The 24,964-nt window shown below is 43.4% G+C and overlaps 1 protein-coding gene across 1 annotated transcript in view; it reads right to left on the bottom strand.

Annotated features, from left to right (window-relative positions):
- The window catches only part of LOC137868217 (anosmin-1), a 38,090-nt gene extending 19,109 nt beyond the window's left edge, over positions 1-18,981 (bottom strand). Inside the window, exons 1-3 of the mRNA XM_068704856.1 lie at positions 18,745-18,981; positions 13,180-13,227; positions 178-240 (exon numbers count right to left, since the gene is read on the bottom strand). Of these exons, the coding sequence (XP_068560957.1) occupies positions 178-240; positions 13,180-13,227; positions 18,745-18,936 (303 nt within the window). The 5' untranslated portion in view covers positions 18,937-18,981. The remainder of the gene's footprint in view (positions 1-177; positions 241-13,179; positions 13,228-18,744) is intronic.
- Between the last annotated feature and the right edge of the window lie 5,983 nt (positions 18,982-24,964).

The following is a 24,964-nucleotide window of genomic DNA, read 5'->3' as shown; positions in this document are numbered from 1 at the left end:
GCGGTGGGCATATTAAAGAGCTTTGATTTAGCCTCACAGAGAGTGTCATTACAGCGCAGAAAGAGTTACTTCACACTCCTCTCAAAGTTTCCTCTTATTGAATTTTCCCACTAAGTATGAAAAAGCTCAAACACTTCAGTCTGAGCAGACCACGGTATTTGTGGTATAGTGACATACCTCGCATAAATCCTGGCACTGGTTTTCCTTCAGGTCCCAGGTTTCCTTGCAGGGCTCCAGGCACTGTGAAAAGGAGAGAAGGGTGTCAGTTCTTCAAAGAGCCAGCCACATCAAAGAGCCAATGCTGCGGAGATGGTGCTTTCTGTGCTCGGGCGCTGGCTCCCTGACAGGCCACCTCACTCAGCCACTTCCTCTGCACATTCAAAAACAACCAGTCACACCTCTTTTTGTTGCAGATCCCTGGCATACCTTCAAAGCACACAAACAATCTTCTGCAAAAGCAAACATGGGGCAAAGGTGTTGTCCGTTATGAGGAGTCAGACACACCCTTGCTGCGATGCTTGGCTTTGGTGTGTCCTGGCGGGTTCTTCCTTCATACCTTAACACTACTAGCCTCCCATATAGTGTTTACGCCTCATTCTCATCGCACCACTTCTCCTGCTCATGTCTGGGCCTGATGCTCTCTGGCACCGGCACCAACCTCTCTTCTCTCTACCACGCGGAACAGAGAGCGCTTTCGTAAATGATACACTTGGTTTAATGTTCTTGGGATTCCCTTATTTGACACGTGGAACAAATTTACTGAATGTTTGGCATAGGCATGGGATGAAAGAAAAACATCAGCATGAGTGGAACTCAAAGTCATTTTGCCAAACATAATGGGATGATAAAAATTTAAAATGAAAGTTTACCAATCTAGTCATACTCCTCTTGCTTTAAATACTACAGCTCACACTGGATGGATCAAATTCAATAAAAGCAAATGTAATTTAACACAAAAGTCCATGCATGTCCAATAGAATCAGGCAAATGCTGCCGTAGGAAAGAGAATATGTTCAGATGGGACTGAGAGAAGCGAGGGTTTTATATGCTCCCGTTGCTGGCCACAAAGAGCTGGTGTGAAAGAGAAGAGCAAGCTCAGTCAAACAGTCAAACCACTGCCAGGCTGCTTCTATGCTGCACTGGGAGCAGCCCAAACCACACCAACTAGAGACCTGCCAAAGTCACTCATTCAACTCCATTTAATTTAGACTCCTGCACCAGCTACAGCACTCAGAAGAGGCACAGCAGTACATTTTCAACACATTCTTCCTCTGGGACAGTCCAATAGATTGGTCAGTGGGAGAGAAAAATGGTAATCAGAACAACATAGTGTTATGTAAGGCACCGTACTGAAGAGTGGTGAAATGAGGGCACCTACTGAAGGGAGTATATTTTAAGTTGATTTAAGAAATGTCACATCTCAGTCAGGGGGCAGAGTGGTATTTACGACTCTTTAATTCGCTCATTAGCCAACTCCGTCGTTATTATGCCATTGCCAGTGAAAAGTTTATTTGCTTTTTATGGAGTGCGCCGGATGGGCACATGATGAAACATAAACCTTTTTTTTTTGGAGGACCATGCTGCAATCAAAACCCTGCACACGTCTGCCAGCTCTCAATTACACTGAGCCTCGTCTCGGGAAGCCCTGTGTGGACAGTGTGTCGAGTGTCGAGCAGCCGGCTCCAGAGGGTGGAGGAGGCTGGGAGGGAAGGTGTTTCCTTAATTACTTCGTAGCAATATAGACATCCCTCTAGTGATAATATAAAATATGAAGTGCCTGAGGGATTATTGGACACCTTGGAGGGAGAGCTTGTAGTTATGACAGCTGAGAGCTCCAAAAGAAAGTTATGTGGTTTCTACAGAGCTGATCAGGTGAAACCACCGCAACCCCGCAGAGATTTAGAATGACATATGAGCTCAATTGCGCTGTCAAAGTTATGCCTCACCACCCAGAGAGAAAACGCAGTTTTATCATCATCATCTGCTATTAATAATACGGTGACCTTATATCATTAATTCTGTTCTCAATTGTGTCCTCTGAGAGTATAGAGCCTGCAGCGAAGACGGGCAGTAGCAGCAGCAGCATCAGCATCCCAGCAGGAACAATGAGGTGTTGAGGCAATAACTGTGTGCTGCACCAGTGTCTAAAGGACATTCAGCCAATAGACGCACATGTTAAAGCCCAGAAAATCCCTTCTACAAATCACTGAACATACACACATAAGCCAGGGGATCAAGCTCATTTTACTCATTGAAAGATCTTGTGTGCACGGACTGAATGCATTCCACTGGCTTTTCATGAGGATGAATCTTTTTCTGGTTCACCACAATCGCTTCACTATACAAGTGAAAATAGAGTCATCGTTACCTCGAGATGCTCAGGCTTGCATGCCAAGCAGCATGAATTAACACAGCACATTGCGTACCAAGGATATTGCAACACAGATCAGAATGCTGGCTGTGAGTTTAGTGTTGTCTCACCCCTAACAGACCCCGTTTTTTTTTTTAACTCTTCAGGGGCAAAAGTTCCCAAAACACTGCTGAAATCTAACAGGATGTTGTTTTTAAAAAAAAACGTATATATCATCAGGACAGTGTTTTTTTAACTGAATGAGCGGTTATATCGTAAACGGCAACAAAACCGATGAGCATTTGTGTGGAGGCGGTGAGAGCTCCCTGCAGGTGTGCTGAAAATCGACAATCTGTCAGCGTTTCACCCCAGCCACACCCACAACCTGACATTTAAGGAGGGAAGAGGACGGCCGACGACAGATGTCTTGCCAAAGCAAATGGGACGGCTATATATAATTACAAAGGTGCTCTCATCAATCAATTGCCTGATTCCTATTTGCAGAAAGTTTGGTGCTCGATGTAAAACCGTAGCACCAATGCCGTCAAAAGCATGCTTGGGATAATGCCATAACAGATTTCTCCAAGCTCTTGTGCAACGTTCACATCCAGATACACGCCCTCGCAGTCCTGAAATATGCACTTTTGTATGTTGAAATTTTAAAGATGTGTTGCGATACCACTAAATTGCCGATCATAACAAACCAAATAATACTAAATTGCACATGAATGACACATAAAAGCATTCAGTTAACGGGATCACATCAGGAGATGTGTGTGGTCTAACAGTTAATATTAGTTGGTCCCATAGAGGCTTGGAGAACTCCAATATTTGGTCATCTTGCCCTGTCGATAGTGAGGCTAGTGTTTGACTTCTGAGATCTATTCTGGGGGAAACACACCATGGAACTGGAGTAGAGACCATAATTGAGCTGGACATAGTGTATCTGCTGGTTTTGGGTGCCAACGTCTGGGTCTCCCTCGAGCAAATCTCTCCAGCTGGCAACACGGCTACCATCTGTTTGAATAGCGTAAGGAATGCATGTAATCATCCAATGATATGTTAACATATCTCTGAACAAATTTCAACTAAAAAGACACAACTGGTTCTACTTTGAGATGTAAACAAGGGCATGGGGTTGTTTCTATGTACGAGAGCTCTTAGTCTTAACAAAAGCGTTTGAGCAGGCTGATTTCCCCTTTGTCCTCTTATCTTCCTCCCCAACAGTGACACATTCTGCATGGTTAAGTAGGAACATCCATAGCGGTCTTTCACTCCCCATTTCACGCTGTAATAAAACGCAGCAGTTGTTACTCTGGGGGACCCTGAAAGGCATTCTGTGGGGCCGATGAGAGAGTCAGGCTGAATGGCAGCCAATGCCACAGCCCATCTTCACTTTGTCATCGCTGGGACGAGGCGGAGGGAGTGAAGAGGGGGGAAGAAGGGGTAGGAAAGGGCAGGGAGAGAGACTTGGGGGGGGGGGGGGGGGGGAGTTGGCTTGGTGTGCACAGAACTGCCTTTCTCCGTCACTGGAGCATGGTTATCTCCACCCATCATAAAACTGCTAACTGCCCCCAGTGAGTAACTGGAATAACATAAACTATGAAAAAGCGCACACATAAAATGTCACGCAAGTGTTATGTTTTAGTTAATGAAGCGTGGACTGCTACCAGTCGAGATTGCCCCCGGGCTTAACAATACACAGTGTGTACAAAATAAAAGACAGGTAATAATTCACACTGATGCAGATGACATTTTGCCAGAACACATTTGTACAGTCATAGGGAGATGAATGAGACGGCTATGACTGATTCTGTTATTTTGTAAATTACATTCAGACACAAAACCTCACACCCATACGTGTGTAACTGCATCTAAAATATGGATTTCCCAAATATATTTTTTTCTCTGTTATCAGAGCCGAACGTATCCATCCCAGTGCAGACGGTCAGCGAAAGCTTGAGCGGTGCCAACAGATTTTTACAAGGTGCCTTTGGAACAGACCAGCAGCTGTCTGCTTCTCTGGGAGACTCTGATATGGAGGAGTCTCTGTTGTTGATCACACACACACACACACACACACACACACACACACACACACACACACACACACACACACACACACACACACACACACACACATTGTAAATCTCACCTCCTCCAATCTCCTTGAGTTATGGCTATTTTCTGCTGCCCCGGCACTTTTCACACTCCCTGTGACCGGACTCAATTATTCCGGCAGGTCTCAGCCCTCTGCTCATATCTATCGACCCATCCGGGAGCGAGTCGCCGAGCTCTGTCCTCCACTCTACTGAAACAGGCACTTACTCCACGTATTCACTCCACTTCTCACTCTATTTCACTTTTATTTGGCTGTCGTCTCCCCTCGTCTTTCTTCTCAGTTCTTATCTGCCTTTCATTCTTTTGCACTCTTAGACCACGTCTGCTGTAATCCTGATAAATTTCAAAACATCTTTTCTCTCCGTTTTGGCCTTACATCTGCACCAAGCCAGAGGCTCAATAAATGGATGTTTTCCAAAAACCCTCTCCAAAGTAGATACATTTGAAAACACCAGGCTCACGTTGCAGCGCAGACAAAGTATGAACTTTTTTTTTATCATGTGATATATCTTTCACAAACATGGCCATTGCACGGGGCCATGTTTCTGTAACCTCCAACTTATTTTGTTATAGTGTATTTTTTGTGTGTATTTTCCAGGCCTATAGCCAACCGCACAACACAGTTGATGCCAATGACGCGTGTTTTGTGTCTGTTGTAAGACAACTGCACAAGTGCAAAATCACATCACAGTCTTCAGATAATGTAGAGACATTTTGGAGCCTGGATTTGAGTTTGCCATTCAATGCAATCTTGGCAAAAATGCATATTTGGTCAAGGTGGAGGAAGAGTTGGGTTGGGTTGCAAGCAACCGTACCACCACGTCTGACTGCAAGCATGCAGTCACACCCCGCATACCTCTGACATTTTATCAAAGAACACTTTACTGATGATGGCTGGAAGAGATGCATACCTAACACTGTCTATGCAGAGACAAGCACTAAGCACTGCATGTCCAAAATAAGCTCTGCTATTACATTAAGCCTTAAACAGCACAAAGCCGTTATGACAAATTCACTTTTTATACTGCGATTGTAGATTTATTTATTATAAACAGAATGGGGGGGGGGGAAATGTCACGTGTTTGTGCATTCTGAGACACAAAGCAACCACAGAGGGAGTCAGAAGTCACCAAACTTAGCTTTAAAGTAGGTTCACAACTAACTAACGAACTTACCACTAACTAAGCAGTTAATGATTTTTTTCGATAAAGTGTCCAAGAATTTTAAAAAATGTATCTGACCAACCACCCCAAACCCAAAGATAGTCAGTCTATACAGCACATTCAGACCCATTACTTTCCAAATTGTGGTGGTGGTGCACAATTTCACTGAACATATAAGATGGAAGAAAAAGAAGCGATTTTAAAATTGTTGAAAGGTTAATAATATTTTGAAATTAATCCGCATTATAATGGTCACGACTCCGCACTCTCTGTCTGTCTGTCTGTCTCTCTGTTCTCAGTGGAAAGCCACAATGAGGACCATTACTCCTGATGATTGCTACTATTTTCTCCACAAGTCTCATGCAGGCCCTACTTCAAGCTGCCTTTCAGAATTTAAAGTCAGTGATTTCCATACAGTATTTAAGTCTATTTTTGTGGGCAGAAAAGGAGTAGCCTCTGTAGTTGCCGATGCCCACTGAGACTATGATCACACGACTAGAAGTTATTTCATCAAGTTCTGGAGCTGTGATCTGAAAGATTGTAAAATCATACGATAGCAAGGCTTTCCAATACATCTGTGACGTGCCGTTAAGTTCCAGAGGACTGCGAAAATATGGCGAGAAAATCAGGAAGAAGATATCCCCATCCTGAGCCGTTATAAAGTCTAGACTCGCCATTTCCTCAACCCTGCGCGACCTTATAGTCTGTTGAGTCCATGAGATAGCGCAAAATTAATTTCTGCGCTGCTATAAACCAGCATGTGTGTGTTGAGCAGACACATGAGATACACTGCAGCCAGCAAAGCCAACCCATCTGCGACATGTCTTAATTATAAATAACACAAGACTGATACATTATTACATTACATTACAATCATTTACAGACTTTTACTCTCTCACACAAGTAATGACATTTTGCCAAATCTTCAAGTGTTTTACAGTCCTGAGAAGAACGTTGCCAGCGTCATAATTCCTTCATATTTACAACCAACCAAAACACTGTAGTACTCCAGCTCTAGTGGGGGTGAACCGAAACGTACACGGTTCAAGACTTTCTATTTTGTTTCCCAAAAAACTCGGCTCGCAGACGGTGAGTAACCGAGCAGGTAGTGTCAGACGTCCTTTGAGCATCTCTTTAATTATTAATTTAAATGCAGTTGAGGGTGCAGACAACAAAGAGCTGAAAAGGAATAGCTTGGCAGAAAGTGAGAAGGAAAAGAGGAGGAGCAGGAGGGGCAGTGCATGAATTATACATTCACCCCACAATCAGAGGTGCCTGCCTTATTTATGAGCCAAAAAAGCCCACACAGCGGAGCTGGAATTGTGCTTTGTCTGCTGTGGAATGCAATAGCAGTTCACTTAATACTTAATGACTCTGAAGTTTCACCCAGACCACCCCCCCCCCCCCCCCCCCCCCCCCCCCCCCCCCCCCCCCCCCCTTCTCTTACTTCTCGGCCGTCTCGTGATGTTATGTTCTGCAGTGACGAGAGTCAAACTTACAGCGGCTGTAACTAGAGCCTAAGTTATCACCTACCTCTGGGCTCGGCTTACATTTCATGACAATTAGACTCAACGGGATGTATCCATCATGCAGAGTCAGATTGCCGATAAAGGAGGCCTTTCTCTGTGACGTGGCATGGGAAAGCCACGTCCGTCCGTTCTGTCTGAAAAAAAACCCATGTCACATCAGACATGATTTACTGCATCTACTCCCACACTATCGCACTGAATAATGTCACGGTGACAGATGCATAGGAGCGGAGTTGAAAAAGCGATAAAATGATAAAACACTTCCTCAGCGCCAAAGCCATTTATTCGAAAGGCCCGTACAGTTCATTTACAGCAACATTAATGACCTCGCAGGAGATGAAAAATGCATTTCTGTCATTGAAGATTGAGGGGATAGTAAACAAGATAAAAAAAAGGATGTCAGCAGTTGCTGGCTTGCTCCTGCAGCGACCACTCAAGCCGTCTCAATCCCCTCCTCATCTCAAACAAAATGAGACCAGGAGATTCTGTGTCTCAATGTAGGCCGACAAACATGTAAAACACGACACGCCGTTGAGGGGAGTAAAGCCCCCCCTAATCCCACGCTGCAGTCACATTCAACCACTATCTCCACTTGTTTATTTGAGTCTCAGAAACACTTGAAATTCACTAATCCTACTTGCCCTCTCCAGCCTCCACTAACATCAGCGCACTACATACAAATTAAGAAACAATGTGCCGCCCAATAACGGTGATATAATGTATTCCCTTGGCTTGATGTGATGATTGATTCCTCTTTTATATGAGTTTCAAAAGCTGAGAGCAACGGCTGCACAAAGAGAGGGCAAACCTGGGCAAGCTGAGAGGGACGACGTTAGGATTTATATTGAAACTGAAGAACAGAAACCAAAGACGGCAGGGTTTTTTTCATCGTTGATGCATGTACAGTCTGGAAAGTAAAAAATAATCTGCTGAAGTAGCCATGTCCGGGGCAAAGGTTAAGAGACTGTCAATCACTTGAGTCTTTGACACATTCTGGTTCTACATCGTCCTGAAACTGTCACACACAATCTGTGGGATTTATCTGCGGGATGCAGCAGCTTTGAGTGGAACTGGAATAAATTGATAAGCCCACATCTACTAAGTACATCAGCTTTAAGAATCTTACATTCTAATCTTCTCTCCGTCAATGTGACTGCTGGCACGACTATGCTCTAACGATATATATTAACACAGACCATAAATACAGCCGTGGAAACATTTCTTGCTTTAGTACCTTTAAACATGTAGTTTTGGGAGGGAAAAAGACAGCAAAGTCAACATGAAGGGTATGCTGTAATCTATGATATTCATCCAATCCCTCCTCAGAAAAGGAAATAAACACTTGGATGACAGCAGATTGTCTCAGTGTGACTGGTCATTATTGCTGAAAGAGGATTTTACAGCCGCTTTGATTACATTAATCCTTCAAGGGAATGAAATCCCTTCTGACAGGGAGTACAAGTGAAATCAGGCTTTTCTGTGATTATCTCAGAAAATAGATGGCTACTATTAAAACAATAAAAGGGCCCCTGCTCTGGGGATCAATAAAAACACAGGTTGGTATAAGAACAGTGAGTGCATTTCTTCACGGAGGATTTCCTGGAGCGCGCATCACTCAGATGCTGAACAGACAGCACTGCAGAGAGCAGCTTCAGATGAGAGCTTTCACTGCCGAGGACGTCTCAAACTGCAGTTCCACCGCCTCTTCGCCTCCTCTCCTGTGGCCACGTCTTTAGTTTGTTTCTGCTGTGGGGGTTTTCGTTCTCTGCCACCCACCATGTGAATAATGAGCTCCACAGATAGCAGCCAATGAAGCGACCACCCCCCCACCCCCACCCCCTTTAGCCAATGAAACTTAACAACCATGTCCAGATCAGGTCCTTCCTGCTGGGACTGACCAGCCCTGCTTCACACTCCTCCGCCACCCACACACACCAACACACACACACACACACCCACACACACACACACACACAGCCTCAAACTAGATGGAATACAAGAAGACAGGCGTCTAAGAAAGGACAGTGATGGCTCTTTACACATATATGTACATATATGAAATAATAAACTGGGGAAAACTTTTTTCTCAAATACAGTCTGCTTAGCAGCTCCACTGGCCGGCAATCCAGACACACTGCCCGCTTGACAGATTGATTTCTAGTCCAGCTTGCTGAGGTGTTGGTGCTGGTAATGTGGCTAACACGGGGAGGTGAGACCAACGTCTGGCCTCAGCGTGACCAAAAGGTGCTTTGAAGTCTTTCTAAGCGCCTAAACAATCCGTGCCGTGCCCGGCTGTAAACCTACCGACCAGCACCCACTTTATCACAGCTTTTCAAAATATACTACCCAACAGCCAAAGACAAGATGACCACACAAAAGACTTGTAAATAGCAGTGACAGACTTGCAAAGCGACCATTCTCCAAAGAGTGCACTGTTACTTTTGTCTTTAATAAAGATTCATACAAACTTAGGAATAAGCCGGTGCTTTTATTGGTTCAAATGACCCGGAAAAAAAAAGAGAAACTGATGGGAAGTTTGACCATATTATTTTGGCGTGAGAAAATGTGGTGTTTGGGAAAGGGGAGAGGGGGGGGGAGTTGACAAGAAAGACACTTTTGAATGAGACATAGTAGCATTCCAGTGATTGTTATTCAGGCAAAGCGCTCCAAAGCTTCCGACATGTGAAGGAGAAGGCGCATGTAATCCAAAAGAGTAAACACTTCTTGTTCTTGCGCGGGGTATGTGCGCCTCAGGGTGTGATTGGAAGGAAGGAGCGCTCAAAAGAGCCACCTGGGATATGTGAGACATCTATGAAAGACATGCACGACTCACTGCCGTCAAATGGTAACCAGACAATGATGCTTTCTGAAGCTTTTCCCTCTGGAAAGTCTTGATAAATAAAAGGGCAGAGACTTGGCAGGGTTAGAGAAATATAAGGCATAGTCAAAATCTCCATCCTGCTAAAAGATGTTTTATTACACACCGGTGTTTTAATTCACAACTCAATCTAATTCATTGTGGGATAAGTCTCTATGGGAGGAAAAAAAAAGTATACCGATTTTTAAAACATTTTCAGGATATTCAGTGTATTTACAAGAAATATATGACACTTTTCTTCCTCAGGAGTTATAAGTCATGGCCACGTTCCAATGAGTCACCACAGGCCAACTTATCCAGGCATGATGCACATTGTCCTTTCTTCTCTTCCTTCCCGGAGAGATTGTGTGAGTAATGAAGCGCTCCGCTTTGTTGTAGACCGGCATTTAGCTGCCTTAAGTCAATCCTAGCATTTGATTCGGAGCATGGATAACACCCATGGGGGAAAAGCTAACCCAGCTTAATATGGGCCATGTTCTGAATGTGGAAAGCTTCCTGGCTGCTCTTGCACGCTCTCCCGTGCACTCGCACAAAAAAGGGAGAACACCCTGGAGTTTTGAAAACTTTCAGGGGACACATTCAAACTGCTCAAGTGGGGAGCTCTAACAGTAGGGAGACCAAATGACAATAGCTCATAGAAAATGCCTGCTGTCTGTTCGCCTGGCATCTTCCCTGCTGAATGGAGTTTGTCTGCTGGTCCAATGTTATGGCGTGATAATGACTCCCCGGCTCTCCAAATGCCACCTCGCTCTGCTCTGGAGAGGGGGCAAGTAGGTTAATTACCATGACAATGGGGACTCTGAGAGCGGGGCCGGGTTCTGGACACCGCATACGAGATGACCGGGATGACTTTGTCTTCACAAATGGAAGCGGGAGGCTTTTTATTTCCTAAAAATGCAGACAGATGGACGGGGTCACCGCATCTTTGTCTCAATTATTAGGCAGCCCTTCCTCACAGGCAGGGTGCTCTGTGAGGTCCTTTAACAGAGCGCTGGGTGGACAGGCCTTCTGCCCTAACGCACTCCCCGGGAGCCACCGCCTTTGTCTTCTCTGTTTGACTGTGTGCTGTTCATGAAGTGAAGAGGCTAATCAGCGGCTGTAGAGCTATTCACAGGGAACCACTGTACAGCATGGGCCCATTTGGTACAATTGTTAAAGTGGCCACAATAGCTCTGTGTTTTGACACACTAGACACAGGCCCCAAGTGTGCACTTGAGTCATTGATGTGGATGTGAAGTGCGGTGGTGTTTGCTACCAAAATATTGACTTCTGGCCGCAAATTAAACTTCAGCGCAGTGCCCTGGCCTGCATCCTGAATGGCTGAACCTAAAACCTAGGATACAATTAAATTGATTAAATTCAGAGGGCCCTCGAAACGATTTGGAACGACAGAGCGGCCGGGCACCACATTTGTGCAGCTGTAACACAAGCATGTCATTATTTTTTAAGGGCTTACATCAAATCCGGCCTCATTTATTTACGGACGACCAGTAGGATAAAGAAGTGCTAACTGACATGCTTGTTAGGGCAAGGAGAACAAGAAGTCCATAAAGGGTTTTTGGGACGTTTGCAATAGTTTTCAGCAATGTTCGCTGGTTGATTATGAAAACAGTATGCTGCACTTGGACTCACAGCCAGCAAAAGCCTTTTTCAAACATAAAACTCTGCCGAACGACTGGGGAACGACTGGTGCCAAGAGCCGATGTTGGCCATCACAGTGGAAAGGAGAGAAACAAGTTTCACAGCATTATGGTGAACACAGTGGAGGCTTGCCTTTACATTAACTTGTCACAGAAGGTTTAAGATAATATAAAAAGGATATATTCTTCATCGCACATTTTTGTTTTAGGGACCAAACTTAAGTTGATGGTGCCAAGACTCGAGATGCTCAAACTACCACATGGAGTACAAATAATAGGACTTTGTAATTAATAAAGAAGCAAGATATAAGCTCACAATTTGCACACAGATTAGGACACATTCAGTGATATGATAATGTTGTAAACATCTGCTAAGTTGGGGAAGGAAAGTAACCTATACATTTGCAGATGTAGAATGAAGCACAAAGAACAATGGCTCTGCTGTATCCCAGGCAAATGCAAATTACCAAGGAAACAATTTGAAATTCAAAAGAGAGAATTTAGAACTCAAACACAAGGGGTCATTTTGTGAGGCGGCTGATAATAGACACTGATTGTGATTAATATCTACACTGAATGTGAGGCCGTGTTAAGTAAACAGGAAAAAAAGAAGCTTTTTTTAAAATTTCGAATTAATCACCATCACTGCAATACTGTAATTCGTCCAAATTCCCAGCATGCATTCCTCTATAAGTACACCAAGGTCTGTGGACTTTTTTTTTTGGTGAAAAAACAATAAATACATACAAGCACTACATCTAATTTGTCATCACGCCCACCTGTATTTCATTTAGACAATGTATATGTGTTGACTCTGACCTACTTTGAGTCCTCATGGGCAAACAGCGTTGAATCCTGGTTTCACGGTCTGTGTGAGGAGATGAGAACCTCTGACAGCTACAGAGAGCACCGTTCGGATTTCTACTTGGCTAGCATATCATCCTCCTCATTTCAGCTCCATAGTGTTCTCCGTCTGCAGCCTATACGGCACATTTCCGAGGGCCTTGTCAACAGCTCCGGGAGAGTCTGATAGAACATGTCAGCGCCATCTTTTCAGAGGAGCTGTCAACACCAGCTTTGTATCAACCTTCTTTGGGACAGGGCACGAAACACAAACAAGCCCTGCGGGAGGTGTAGCGTAATGCATCTGACTGAAATTCCTAATGACACGAGCAGTAAAAAATAACAATCACGGTCTGCCTGAAGAAATTGACATGCATTGAACCTTTTCAAATTGTATTTACTTAAATTTTTTTCCCCATTACAAGAGGAAATGAGTATCAATGAAAGCAGCAGTAAGGACTGGCTGTAAAGAAAATAGTTTTTCCTCATTCTCTCGGTCTATGTCAACAGCTCTCAAAGTAATTCTGCAGGCATGACAAAACTAGTCATGTCGTGACTCGCACACTTTATGTTGTATTATCATCGCATGATAATGAGGCATGCGCTGTATGTGGCTGTATGTGTCTCGCTTATGAAAGAAGGAAAACCTTTCTACCTTGGAGCACTGCTTGTGATTCTGGCACCAAACCAAGGATCCATTATTCTGTGAAAGAGAAGGAAAAACACCATCAATCAATTAATTCAATTATCAAGTCATGAAATTAATTTGCAGCTTTGACCCTCTCCTCTCCTATCGCATTAGCATTTGAGAAACAATAATGCTAACAGTGGAGATATTTCAAAGGGTCAGCTTTCGCATGCTGAGTGCATGTAACCTAAGCAGGAAAGCGGGGTCACCGGCACCAGGGCCGGGGCAAACCTCTGGTCAGTTTCAGCAGAGCGTGGTGACCTCAGCTTTTCTGGGGGCCCGTTTGATCTCTCAACAGACGTCCCCGAGGTCACCGAGGCGAGAACTGATGTCAGCACTCCTGTGTAGACTGCAGATACTGCCAATTTCCTCTAATTGCCGTGGAAGTGCCACCTTGTGCGCGTCAGCGAGGCAAACATTTGGTCCTAATAGCGCTGTGTATTTATAAATCCCCTATGTGTAAATATGGGGAGTTGTCGAGCGAAGGGCCAGTGGGGGTAAATGGCTTGTGCGAGTGGTCGTTTCCTGAATTCCATTAGGGCGAGGAATTATGCTGTCATCCTCTGCAAACATAATTGTGCTTGGATGGCAAGTGCAAGGCTAGTGCTTCGAAATAAACGACCAGTTGGTCAACATGAAAGAGACGGAATGTCAGGATGTGATGTGAATCAGGAAAATTGACATTTAGGTTAAATAACCGATTTTTTTTTTTGGACGCCTGTTTTCTACACCTCTGGAAAAGTGATACAAATTGAATTAAATATTCTCAACAGAGGCTCTGAGATAAGAGCTTCATTAAACAAATTCATTCTAGTCAATTGTAGTCAGTGAAAGCAATGCAGCAGTAGGTTACAGCAAAACTTTCGGGGGTCGGCAGGCAAAAAGTCTGCTTAAGTTCAATGTCAAGTTCAAAGTCTTTTCCACAATGTAATCCAGAGGAAATTTCCCATGAGACCTTAGGAAAGAACTTATCATTAAAGGGTTTAATTTGACATCCAGTACCAGTAAGTGCTGTGCTTTTAGTGTCAAGGATAATGGTCAAATGGCTTCAAAGGAATCCATGATTGTATAGTCATGTCTTAGGAGAATCTCTTCAACAAAAAACTGCTGATAAGGATGAAAAATAGGAGTCTGAGCACCAAGGAGACTAGGAAGAGTCGTTTCATTTTTTACCAAATGAAGTGGAAATGAGCACTAACTTGGCAGAGGAGTGCCTCAGCAAGTTTTCTGCCCTTTTTCTGTGTAGTGGAACACCTTCACTCTGCCTGGCCGAATGTTGATTAAAATATGAATTATTCCTCACTAGTACATCATTTTGTACGATATCGCATGATTGAAATCCTTGCGGACTTTGCTAACTTGTAAAAAATGATCAAACCAACCTTGCCAAACCCCCCCCCCCCGTCGGTGACACCCCGTAAATAAAACCTTGACATTTACACTGGCAGTCAGAGCCTCTGGATAATTCATACAGATTGTCACAACTATAGGCCATGTTCTAAATCATCAATCCTGTTTTCTGACACCTTTCTTAACCCATCCATCAACGGCGACAGGGCCAGATCCACAGAGGAGCTAATTTTGCTGCGTGACAGCATCCCTATACCGGAGAAGCTCAGCAGGATGTTGCCCCAGCTGTCCAGGCCTGACCCCACCATGTCAGGGACCAACGGGGGAATAATTATAGGTCAGGACTTCATCCCTCTGACTCACCATGGCATTCCTCTGCAGTCTCAACATTATGCAGTGCTGAGGACTGTCAAGGACTCAAGTGAATGAATGCTTTCCAGATATCCTCCTGTGTGACAGGGGTCGAAGAGAGGAGACCAGACAGTGGGTGTATGAATGTGAGGCTAAGGTGAACCGTCTGCTTTGTTGGTGACACCGGTGGAGTCATGTAAACAGGGGGTTTATCACAGAGATACATTATGGCTGTTGTCAGTTGAGAAGATAGAGCAGGTGGCCAGGGGCGTGTTGTATTGTCTAGACAAACTGAGGCGAACATGGACAAAAAGTCCCTTTTATCTTGAAGGATGGCATTCCACCTTTTGAACATGGAAATCTTTTGTTTCCCATGAGCCTCCGATTTGGATTGAATGGATCTCAGGTTACACTGATGAATTGCGTTTGAATTCTATCCAAACTCGCGTAAATGTTTTCCCAGCAATAAACTACTGGAGAACTACTGGAGAACACTGCTATGTCTATATGAGACCTTGTACATTTCCGGTCAAGTTAACAGGAGACAGGACTTCAAAGGACAGCCTCTTGTCTCTGCGTGTCCTTTGACAGCCCAGGGGTCCTCAGGCAACACCAAAATAACTGATCCTTAAGGGCACATATGCAGCACTAAAAAGATTTAGGCTTTGACTTGAGTGGGTGTGAGGGCCGTGGCCACTCTGTTCATCAATTATTCACTTCAGCTGAATTATTTGACAGAGCTCTGAAAGTGAGCTAATGTGTCTAGCGCACATCTAATGTCAACATGAAAGGGTGTTTCAGAGATCTCAAACAACACTGGCGCAAAGTTAGGAATGAAGGCTATTTGTCAAATGAGGTAGCTCAGGGTGTAACGGCAGAGATTTACAGACGGGACTGTCATGGTTTTAAAGCATTTACAGGAGGAGGTGAGGCCAAGCTACATAGTCCTCTATTCATCCGCTGTCTTCACTAATGAAAAACTCCACACATGAGACGAGCACTGGCTGAGGTTTGATTCCACCGCATGTTATTTAATATCAAAAGGCAAAAAATAAAGGGGACACGGAAAAACTACTTTCCAATGTTTTTTCTTCCCTTCGCTTAAATCACAAATCTCTCAAACAAGATGCTTAGACTTAACTGTGCAGCACATTAGAAATGAATGACTGAATTTAAAATGTTTTTATTGCTTTCAGTGTAATAACACGACCTCATGGACACACCTTGTTTTTGGCTTCACAGGTCCCCACATAAATAATCCACTACAAGGCTGATGCTTTCAGAATACATTATTGCACAGGGCTCCCAGCTCGCTCTTAATATTTGAAAGTGTCCGAGGCTAATATTTATGGTTGGGTGTTCCCCTCTGTCTATTGTACAAGGGTGACAAGTTCCCCAAATGCGGAGTAAAATGTCAATAAATCTGTATTTGGAAACGCTATTACATCAATAAATCTACAGTGGCCATAAATCTGACAACCGATGGACAGCCCATGTGTTTCCTAACTCTGCAACACCGTGCTTGTTTCCATTTCACACTAATTCACAATTGCTCACAATTAAAACAAAGTCTCTGATTTGTCCTCCAATTCAGCCACATAAAAAGGAAAGACATGCGGGTGTTCATAACATCTGCAAGTGCTAAATTCTCCCAAGTATCATTCCAGTATTCACAGAATGATCATATAAAAGCTGATATGAAAAACAGAGTTTTAAATTCCAGCTGCTAAAATGTGTTAAGTAGACAAATTGTCTCTTGTACCATGACCAAAATAAGTAGTGGTCCATATTACCAGAAATTGAGTCGACGCAGTAAAGCATTATGAAACAGCATGCAAAAGTCACCGCTCTGAAATGCAGCCAGGCGTTTGGAAAGTGTTGTGTGTCTTGGTTTTCCCATTGAGTATTAAATGACCTCTGAAGGATGTCCGAGTTGAATTAAGAGGTCTGTCGTCTCAATCACTGGAGTGGAGCTCCGAGCTGCTGCCTGTCGGCCCGTTGCTGTAATAAGATCTGGCAGAGGAAGCAGATCCACCTGTAGGTTGTGCTGACTGAGCATGCTCCAGTGTTATGGCAACAGCACATTAGAGCTTATCACATTTAGCGCAATTGGGCGCCAGCATTTAGCAGGAAGGTGACCTCGGCGGAGCGGCATCGGTAGCTCACTGTGTTTGTATCCTCTACATGCCTCTGAGGTGTGATGCTGGCATTTATTGGCAGGGCCAGGGGGTAGAGGGCTGGGGCGGGGGGGGCATATGTTTTTGCAGCTGACCAGACCCCCCATTTTCACATGAAAGGACTGCCGAGGACCCTGTGCATGAGACAGTCTTTGCAGATTATCAACAATTGCATTCTATTCTTAGACCTACACGCTTGCTCAAGCAACCTTGCTTATCACTATAACCACAAAAATGCTTCTCTCTTTAGACAAAATATCTCCCTCTCATTTTCCCCTCACTGCAAAAAAAAAAAAAAGGCTGCCTCAGACTCAGAGGCTCTGCAGTCAATTATATACACTATTAGCTGTTCATTAGAGGTGAGACTTCCATCAGTTATTTGACTTCTCAGTCTTCTGGTGACTAATGTAATCACCCAGCTTTGCAACCCAGAGCAGCAATACACCCCTGGCTTCTCCTCAAAACAAATCCGTAACACTGCTTGCCAAGTTGTGAATTAAAAAACACTGTTTTCAATCTGTGTCCTTTGGATGCACAGCACTGCTGTTTTCTGTCCAAACAAATGCAGTTAACTGCATTCATCCCTCCCCCCTGGGTGTATACCCCCCTTAATAAAATTGCTAGAATTAACCACAGTGGGCCTCTGTGTCCCACGGACATGCATTGAGAACTACTACACCAGATCAATCAGTGCTTACAAAGTAAAGTTAATTGGTGACAAAGAAACAAGCAATGCACTCTGCTGATTCATTAGACCTAATGACAAATTCACCTCGCTTCACAAAGCTTCCTGACAATCACGGGTTCATTAATGCACCTTGGGGAGAAGACAAGCCTTGCAAATGCAAATGAGGTGAGAATAAAGGTGGTCACCAGATAGATAGCTGGTGGAAAGGAGCAGAGCGGAGAAGGATCAGGGACCAGTCCTTTTTCCTCTAGAGTCCTGGCAGAGAACAGTGTGTCCAGCGGAGGGTGAGAAACAACTTCTGACACCACACACCGAATCATACAAAGAAAACAGCTAATTTATACCAGCTTCCCCAACTAGTCCGCATCGCAACATGCTCTGTGGGGACACTAGTGCACAAGTATCCTTGTCAACGCACATGAAGCTCATATGAGGTGCCTTATAAATAACTGGGCAACACAAAAGTAACACTGTATAGAGTCAGAACGGGAGTTGAGTCCATCACATTTGACAGAAACGGGTGTCTCATTGTCCGGTGATTAGCGAGTAATGAATGGAAACTGGCTCCACTGAAAGGCGTCCATCATCCCTCAGTCTCAATACTGCAATGTGTTAATTAGATAAGATATTTAAAGCGGCCCATTCTACACCACCAGTATGTGGCAACTTTATAAGCAACTTAAACCTCCATGTACATTCTTATATCTGCGACTGGTGTTTATTATTATTACTATTATTATTTACTTTTAGTTGAGAGAGGTCTGATTTAGGATACTTGCCAGTGACAGAATACACAAGTGTTGAAAGTATTTCAGCACCACTAGTGACCTGCTCTATCTCCTCACGATGGGCTCAATACAAACAGGCTTGACACATGAGCACTCATTCATTTAATAACACAAAATCGCGTTTGCTTCTCATATTCAACGCCTGAAGTTTGTGCGTCTTGTGGCCACATGCTCGTACCTGAGAGTGCTTGAAGAACGCGGAGATGCGAGTGATGTGCAGACTGAGGCATCTTGAGGCGCATCTTGCTCGGTAAATACTGGAAGTGAAGAAAGAGTCGTCCTGCTTCCTCGCGGACACACTTCCCGGGCTCATTAACGCCGTAATCCACAAACAGAGGGTCACGCACACGTTCAGGCTCCTGGAAAACATGGTCCCGCGGTTGTGGTTTTAATCCCTCCACGGATCGGTACAACACTGCGCGCAGGCTCCGCCGGAGAAACTAAAGAAACTTCAATTATACACCGGGGAGGAGTCACGGGCTCGCGCGCCCTGCGATTGGAGGATCCCGCGGTGACTGACAGACACGAGGAGCGTTAAAGCAGGTAGACTGCTGCATAGACCTGCACACTGTTCACAGCATGGGCAGGCTGCTCCAGAAGGGTGAATGGAAATCATAGCCTATAATCATAATTTGTAATATAATACGTAATGGAATGAGCAACAGTAAATATAGAAAGAAGAGATAATTATTGTTATTTTCTTTATTTTTTAATCTGCACAAGCCCAACCCAGAACCTTGTACCGTTCACCATTTGTGTCATTGATCTACAGTGTTTTATTACCTGGGACAGCAATACACATCTGGTTTATTGTTAGTTGTTAAGTCATTAAAAAAAAACAATACAAGTAAACAATATGGCCACACACTACAGAGGTACTGCAGCAATTTAGTATTTCACATTTATGAAGTTGGGGGACTCACAAGAGACAGATTAAAGGAAGAACGGTCAATAACAAAGCAGCAGAAGCCAAGACTCTTTTAGACTTTTAGTCCCCCAGTATGGGAATCCTTCATTCTCCATAATGCTACTGGATTACACATTTCGTTATAGATCCACACCTCCAGTTTGCAACACAGTCTTTATGATAGAACATTAAACTCTCAAGTACAATCAGAGATAAATCATCAGGGTTATCTTTTTCAAACTTTGGAAAGCTCCCTTGAGTGCCTTTCAATGTGTATCTTTACTTCACAGACAGAAACAAATTATTCTATATTTTTACGTTCAGGCCAAGGAACATGGAAAAATATACGTGTTAATGTGTTGTGTCTAATCTATTTATGAACTAATTTCTCTTATCTGATTGTGTCCTTCCTTCCTTTCGTATATGAATTCATTGTTTGGCAGTGTACCAGCTCCCGACGTCATCAAAATGCCCCAACAACATACCCACACATCATGCACAATGGAAAGCCAGGTACACACCTGCGTACTAAGCAGGAGGGATAGCCCAACCACCATCTACTGATGACACAACTCATCCGAAATGTGGAGAAGCCAGGTTTTCCATATCAAACCCTCACATATGGTCTTGGTGAAGCTTGCCAACATCCCAGGGAAGCCCTTTCCCATTAGCTCTCACCTCCCAGTTTAACAGTAGCTTGGAAAAACAAATCTACTCTGAAAACTATTAAAACCATCCTGACTAAATTCCTCAAGCTGGACTCCCAACTTCTGGCCTGAGGTATGGAGAAAATATGACATGTAGGAAAAGCTTGAAATCCTCGCTATTTATTGGAGTTAAACAGTGAGTATTTAATTAGAAAGTTCCCTCAAGGGTTTACAAGACACTCCTGCTTTTGTCAGCTCATGGAGTACTTCCCTGAACCCCATTACAGCAGCAGCATAATGAAGGTTTATAGGTGTTGCTCTTAAACTCAGTGCAGAGTGGGAGTGAACACACACTTACACGCCATCATTAGATTTGGCTTCGGTCGCCATCTTGCCGTGGGCCGATTACACGTTGTGCCAAATAGTTTGACCCATGCCTCTGCACTGAAACTGTAACATGCCCATATTAGCACATCCTGAACCGCAGAAACTGTCTCTATGATGGGGGAATCATTGAATCAAACAAGAAAATCCCATCAGATACAAATTCCCATGTCGTCCATGAATACTCAACATACTGCTCGGTGAGAGTAAGCAGGCCGCTGTAATGAGAGCACTGGCCCGTCGTAGTTTTGCAAAAGTATGTTCTATTAATCATTCATATCATCCCACAGCTCTCTAATGATAAGATGGATGTGCGATCATTTCCCTGGTGGTCTCAGACACACAATGTTACTCGGGGTGAGAGATCCCTTGCCACTCTTAAAATATTTAAACGCGGATGTCTGTGTACCTTAAAAACAGTATAATGGCTTAATTTGTTGGCTTATTACATCCATGTGTGGTGAGGGGTTTTATAGTGCGCAGTGAAGGAAACACACTGTCTGTGTGCGGTCCTGATGTCTCCTGCAGCCTGTGGGACACGTACCCCTCCGACGCCATGCTTTCATTGACTGGGAAAAGCCTCCCCCAGTTGTGAACTCAGACTATGAAGTTACCTAGAGGAGGAACTGTCTGACAGGATTTCATCTCTATGTCACGTCATTGCGTCCACGCCTGTATTCACAATCTGTCACCGTTGACAACATATGTTTACCTATGTAAATAAGGCTGTGAGGGCATAAACTGGCTCATAGATCCAATAAAACCTGTACACAACAAAGGATACACTTCTTGTCCTGCACGGTGCGCCCAGTCATTATGACTTCACGTGACTGATCTAGATGATATTGCTCAAATTCGAACACAAACCAGTAGCTCGATGCAGCTTTTTAGAATTCAAATTTTCAGTCATCCCCCAACTTTCAGGTTCAATTTGCCCATTTTCACAAAATATGAATAACCTCAGTTTAAGACAGCCAATCAATAGCCCCAGGTTCAGTGCTAACCAGGACCTGATAGTATATATTATTTCTGAAATTTGTTCAAGAGCACCCATGGTTATATTGCAGCCTCTTTTGTTGGTTTTGTGAAAGATGACTTGATATGCTGGTGTGGCGAAGGATTGGCTGCAGTACTACAGCTGCAATAATGAGGGTTTCTACCACATGATCTCACAAAAGGCATCTTAAAAGATAACACCGCAGTATCAGTTTTCAGCCTGCATACTTCTGCAAGACGGCGTATGGTGATCAAACACTTGAGTATCTTTGATGCTTATAGTTGCAGGTGGGCTCATAGTTCACACCTTTGATGAGAGGCCACCCGGATCAGAGGAGACGACCGGCTTTTGTTGTGACCACTAGCAAACAAAAGAGGAGGAGATTAGCTCAGATAGAGGAAGTATTTCAACACGGGTAGTTTAAGTATTATGAACTGGAGGTGCAGTAATAATGTTGATTCAAATTATATTGTAATTTTGTGCATTTCTGAAATACATTTTAATCCAGAAATATTGCTCCGTTGTTTTAATCATGGACACAAGTAGTATGTTAAGAAAGGGCTCACAGAATAAACGGGCAGATTTTTCCAATAGTGTTGCGTATGTATTTTTTTAATAGTATAGTTTCACCTGCTGCAGAACAGGTTGACACCCGCTAATAGATGAGACAGAAAGTTCAAAGATCTCCCATTCGATGACAGACAAAACTGTGAGTCTATAATTCCACCCCGCCTGACATTATCGTTGCTTAATCTGCAGAGGCCATGATTTAACGCCTATCCAATTTCCAGAGTGATACTAATATCAAGAAAACGGCTTCAGGCAAATCAGCAGCCAACACTAAATACAAAAAACATAAACTCTGTCTCATAGAGCAAGCTACGACAATAACAGCATTGCAACAGACAGTATCATCCACCAGGTATAGATGCAGAAAACTCTTTCTTAAGTCAGTACTCACAAAGGAGTTGATTAAACACCTTTCATCACGGGCCAAGTTAAGAAATCATTGTTCTTGAAGTGGCACACACACACACACGGACAATCAATTTTAAAAAATGCATTTCATTTATTGATCCTCTTTTGTTCCTTTTACCAAATCAAATAACATGTTGTGGCTTTCAAATGTAGGCAGTAAATTAAAACGTTCTGTCATATTCCTAACCAGATAACTTTATTTGCATTGCATGCATGTTTATTATTCAATTCCATCAGCAGAATATTTTCTTTCAGTAATGATATGTAAGCCGCAGGGAGAATAATTAAAAATAAATGCTGTACACATCTCTTGCAGATTAGAGGGGCTAACATAGATTTACAGTATGCCTCATAATTTGGATCTGGATGTGCTTTCTATACACCGTCTCTGATTTGGTGAATAACCTGATGATGCTCTGCTACCTTGAGTTATGCTTTTATGCCTATGATGCTGTGCACTGCTATCCTAAAACTAATAAAATATAGAATGTGGAAAAATCTCTGAATGGGCTGTCTCACTGATAAAAACCACAGTCACTCTTTTGTCCATTCATAATTTCCAGTGTATTCACTCCTGGTGTGTTCAGAAGATTTTTCTAACATTCCCTGTGAAAATATTTATCTTGTGTATGAGGTTGGAAAAACCTACTTGGCGTGGACGACTTCTGAATGCCTGCATGAAACATTTTCCTTGTTTCACCACGACACAAAACAATGCAGCTTTGTGCAATGGTGGAGGATGATATTCCAGTACAAGCTGTTATTCACATGTAAAACCACCCACTTAGAGCTGGAGTTACATGCTGGTTTCAGTTTAGACAGTGACGGTCGACTGACAGCTGCATATCTCAAGGTGGTTGTTAGCGGGCCAGATGACCATAACAGCACCTTTTTACAAAGTGTGCTGATGATTGATTTCAGATTGGATCAAATAAATAGACAAAAAGGAGACAAGGAGGAGGCAGTTATGAAACAGCACTGATTTCAACTCATTTATTCACAGTATGAAGACAAAAAAACATACTTTTTCATAGGTAGTGTGCCATTTTGCACCACTAGATGGCAATGTGTGCACAGACAAATTTTAGGTCCAGACAAGCTCTCCCTCTCCTTCTCTCTCTCTCTCTCTCTCTCTCTCTCTCTCTCTCTCTCTCTCTCTCTCTCTCTCTCTCTCTCTCTCTCTCTCCTTTTCTCTTTTTCTCACAATATTTTCCAGGAGATGATCCAGCATTAATACCCAACAATGGGGAATTTATCAGGGAGGATTTTGTTCTCGTCTGAGGCAAACAATTTTCAGAGATGATGGAAAATAGAACACATTTCGACACTCAATGTAATCTCTCTTTCTCTGTATCTGTCACTCACACACACACACACACACACACACACACACACACACACACACACACACACACACACACACACAGACACACATGCGTTGGAATAAGACATTCAAATGGATTTACACGACTCTTACATAGTGAAGCAGGATTTATTCATGTTTTATAACCTAATTTGCTAAGGAAATGTTAACAGATGATAATGCTCTTTCAGTCATTTGTAGGCCTATTTTACATGTCAGATCACGAGAAGCTTGACATCTCCATATGAATGACTTTTATCTTGATGTGCGATAAGACAGATTGTTCTTTCCTGTCTGTTATACAACCCCCTCACTCTCAGCCACGTGTAAATCTTCGTGCTTCTCGTTGTCATCGCCACTTATATCCACAGGGAACACCGAGAGCCGTGACAACCGTGTTCAAATGTCCTGAACCTGGAGGTCAGGAGAGCGATTATGGAGAGTGACATGTCACAATGTAGTAGTAGGTGTCTAGCTGAGTGGAGGCCCATTACACAGCATTATGTTGCTATGACAAAGCAGGAGGCTGGAATCAGTGATCCACTGCACAGCACACATGCCCATCCCCCAGCCTCTGAGCTAACAATACACAGTGTCACTGGGAGATCACCGCTCCTGTGAGATTCTCCTGTCTAGAAATCATACAGCAGGAATGTTTTATAACGCCCTCAGGTTATAAACCAAAAGCTAACCCCGCCCTATATTTTCTTTAGCAAAGCTCACCAGCCTGGTTTCTAAAGAGATATTTTGAGGAAGCTCGACACTAACTTCCAGGAAAACAAATCAAAGGAATAAGTTTGTCTGTAATGTCAGGTAAACAGATAACATGATAACAATTTGTTTTAGGCATGGAAATGTTTGAATTGACCCTTTTGATTGCACGGTCCGCTAGACACATTAGTGTGACACATCACAAAAGTGCAAATGGTATAAAACGCAGTAAAATACACTGGTATTATCTTCAGTTAGGATGTAATGCACAGCTTCACCATTGTGCCATCTAATTAAACCACTGAATGAATACATTGTGATACCTAGCAGGAATATTTTCCACACTGCGTAACATCTCAACATTGCGACTCATACAATGATCTCGATGGAAACCCATCTGTGACCATTGTA

The sequence above is a fragment of the Cebidichthys violaceus genome, unplaced genomic scaffold (genome assembly GCF_023349555.1).
Source record: "Cebidichthys violaceus isolate CVI_PGR_0920_01 unplaced genomic scaffold, fCebVio1.0.p SCAF_11, whole genome shotgun sequence".
Lineage (NCBI taxonomy): Eukaryota > Metazoa > Chordata > Actinopteri > Perciformes > Stichaeidae > Cebidichthys > Cebidichthys violaceus.
This window is presented reverse-complemented; position numbering and strand designations above follow the sequence as displayed.